The 2932-nt window shown below is 36.6% G+C and overlaps 1 protein-coding gene across 1 annotated transcript; it reads left to right on the plus strand.

Moving 5' to 3' along the window:
• Positions 1-960: 960 nt before the first annotated feature.
• LOC113550901 (nucleoside diphosphate kinase homolog 5-like) lies at positions 961-2656 on the plus strand (the record flags this gene model as incomplete). Its single annotated transcript, XM_026952856.1, has 3 exons — positions 961-1272; positions 2074-2392; positions 2493-2656. Coding segments are annotated over 3 exons (795 nt in total), but the record flags the coding sequence as incomplete, so codon positions are not given.
• Positions 2657-2932: the final 276 nt, after the last annotated feature.

Consider the following 2932-nt stretch of genomic DNA (forward strand, 5'->3'; position numbering starts at 1 on the left):
ATATTTACGACAGAATTTGCATAATATACACTGATAGGTGGTGGTTGTTGGGAAACTCGGCGATCTCTCTATACGTGCGTAATACATGGTATAACCTATTATTTCTCTCTCTCTCTCTCTCGTCCGAGCCCTCTGCCGTGTACGGACGAGTTTAATTATTGCAACGTTGTGCTCTGGGCGTTTTCCATCACGAGGCAATTCAACGATGACTGGCGACTATATACCCACTACATTGTATTATTAGTTATTATACACTATATTCCTCGTTTTCAAAGTCACCGTATTATGTCGTTATTCATAGGTGTGCGCACGATCCTAGGCTCGACCTAGGACCGCATAAACCTAGGTGCGAGCATTAGACGAAAATATTTAAATTACATGTTACAATAATATTATTTATGAATTATTTCAAATTTGTAACAACTTGACTTTATAAAAACAAAGCAGGCCATATAATGTCTGTATAAATTCGTCAAAAATAAACGTCGTGACAACCGATAAATATCTGCAGCACATATATATTTACATCTAAAACATAAGAGTTTTGCCGAGACCTTTATTTTTATTGGCTTAGTCCCACTAGAGTTGTTATAGCCACCCGAAAACTAATGATGTCTTGTGATAATTTAAAATCATAAATGTATCCAGTGTAGACCTGAGCTACAGCTCCCCAAGTTTTAAACACTATTTGCGCCTATGCCTTCATTTGGCTACATAATACATTTGTAAGAACGTGTCGACGATATGATTAGCGTGGGTTATAACTATAGATATTTGATGCGTATCTGAAATTATTCACGAATGTAAACGGTATTGTCGTTATTTATTTCAAACGCGTTTTATCTGAAATGGACGACCACATAATCGCATAGCGATCAGTCAACAATCAACAATTCCATGACTTATTCGCCATCACGCTAAACGTTAACGATCAAATTTCAATAGTTATAATAACGAAAAATCGACGGGTTGAATATGTTTCGAGACAGTAGCGATTCGCTGGGAACGAGATCGCTGCTCGGACTCGATCAGTCGTCCCCGTCATTATCGGTTTGCTCCACAACCGCAGAGCTGCGAAAAAGCGCGTCCGGTCGCGTCTCAAGCTATGAAAAGCTTCCGGTCTCGCTTTCTGACGTGCCATTTTTTGACGACGACGGAGATGATGGAGACCATGAGTTCCAATGTACGTTGGCCATCATAAAACCGGAAGTCGCCCAATTGATGTACAAGGTGGAGTGTATAATGGCGCAAAATGGATTTATCATCAAAACGGTTTGTGATGTGCTCTTTTTTCACATACACGTTGATGTATTTAGGAGAAAGGGCTCGGTGGGAAATAGTCTTAGGTGCCAAATTCTGAGTTCCATGCTGGGATTCCGGAGCTTAAGTAATAAGTACCTAATACCAATGATAAATTTTTATTTTTACTATAGGCTACGTAACATTAATCATTTTACAATTTAACATGTATTAACAAAATGTTTGTAAAAATAAAATAAACTATAGGTACATAAAACGAATGCCAAATTTATAATTTTTTTTCTTCGTACAACTATACACGGATGACACTCCACGCGAGTTATATACGTTCAGGGTAAAGGGCTGTATTTTGAGGGACAACTGACTTTTGGAAATGGGAGGCTAGTTTTTTGAATTTTTAATATTTTCAATTTTTAATCCTTTCATTGACTTATTTCATACAATTAATATTATTATTTTTTACTATAACTGATTATGTGATCGTTATATTAACATAAATGCTGCTGTCATATGATAATATTCCTATAAGCCATAAATACATTTTTTAATTGTCATTTTTTTAACATAAAATTAATTTGATCAGAAAAAATTGTTTTTAAAACTATAACATATTTTTTATATTTATAATTGAGCAGTTTTTTCTTATTTCATTGCCCGCCATGAATGGAAAATTCCTAAACATGGCTTTACGTAATACCTATCTACATGATATCTGGCGTTTAAATCTATTAATATAGTATAGTAAATATAATAATTCTCAATCACGATATCGTAATTTTAAGTTCCCCGCACAATACCTGTATCGTTTTACAGAAAGAAGTGTTACGCTTGTCCCGAGATCAGGCAGCGGAATTCTACGAAGAACAGGCGCTGGCTCCATACTTCACCAAGCTTGTCGACCACATGTCCGGGACCCCGATAGTGGTGTACGTGTTGTCCAAAAAAAATTGCGTCGAAGAATGGCTGAGGCTGATCGGTCCGGCGAACGTTTCTCGCGCTAAACGTTTGTTTCCAGTCAGTCTGCGAGCCATTTACGGAACGGAGCAGGGACCGAACCCGGTAGCCAACGCGTTCCACGGCAGCGGTTCTCCGGCCGAGGCCGAACGAGAAATAAAATTCTTTTTCCCAAACAGTACGCGAGTTATTACGCACAGACTTCCGTCACAACTCATTATTAATATTATTATTGTTATTATTTAATCGTTATCTTATACGATTATGTTTAATTGAAGGCAAAGTGGATTCGACCACTGATGGCGGGGACGACGAGGTGGTGCAGTACATAAAGGATGCCATGATGCCAACGATTTCCGAAGGTCTGTCGAAAATGTTCAACATTCAACCCCAAGACCCGTTGAGGTGGTTTGGAAATTGGTTGTTAACCAGGGATAAATGACACGTATTATTATATTGTGTGGTTCTATAATAAATTATTATTTTATTTGTTTATTGTTGCTATACCTACACATGATTAAGAAAATGAGAAGATATCCGCACTCTTTCAATTTAAAATAAAATCTTTTTTATACAATAATATTATTATGTGTAATCTACCACGTGGTGAAGTAGATGTTTGAAAAAGACCAATAATTTTATGAGTACATCATATGCTATATGTTGTGAAATAATTATATCTAAAAAAATATTCACTGATATATATACGTCCTTTGAA

The sequence above is a fragment of the Rhopalosiphum maidis genome, chromosome 2 (assembly GCF_003676215.2).
Source record: "Rhopalosiphum maidis isolate BTI-1 chromosome 2, ASM367621v3, whole genome shotgun sequence".
Lineage (NCBI taxonomy): Eukaryota > Metazoa > Arthropoda > Insecta > Hemiptera > Aphididae > Rhopalosiphum > Rhopalosiphum maidis.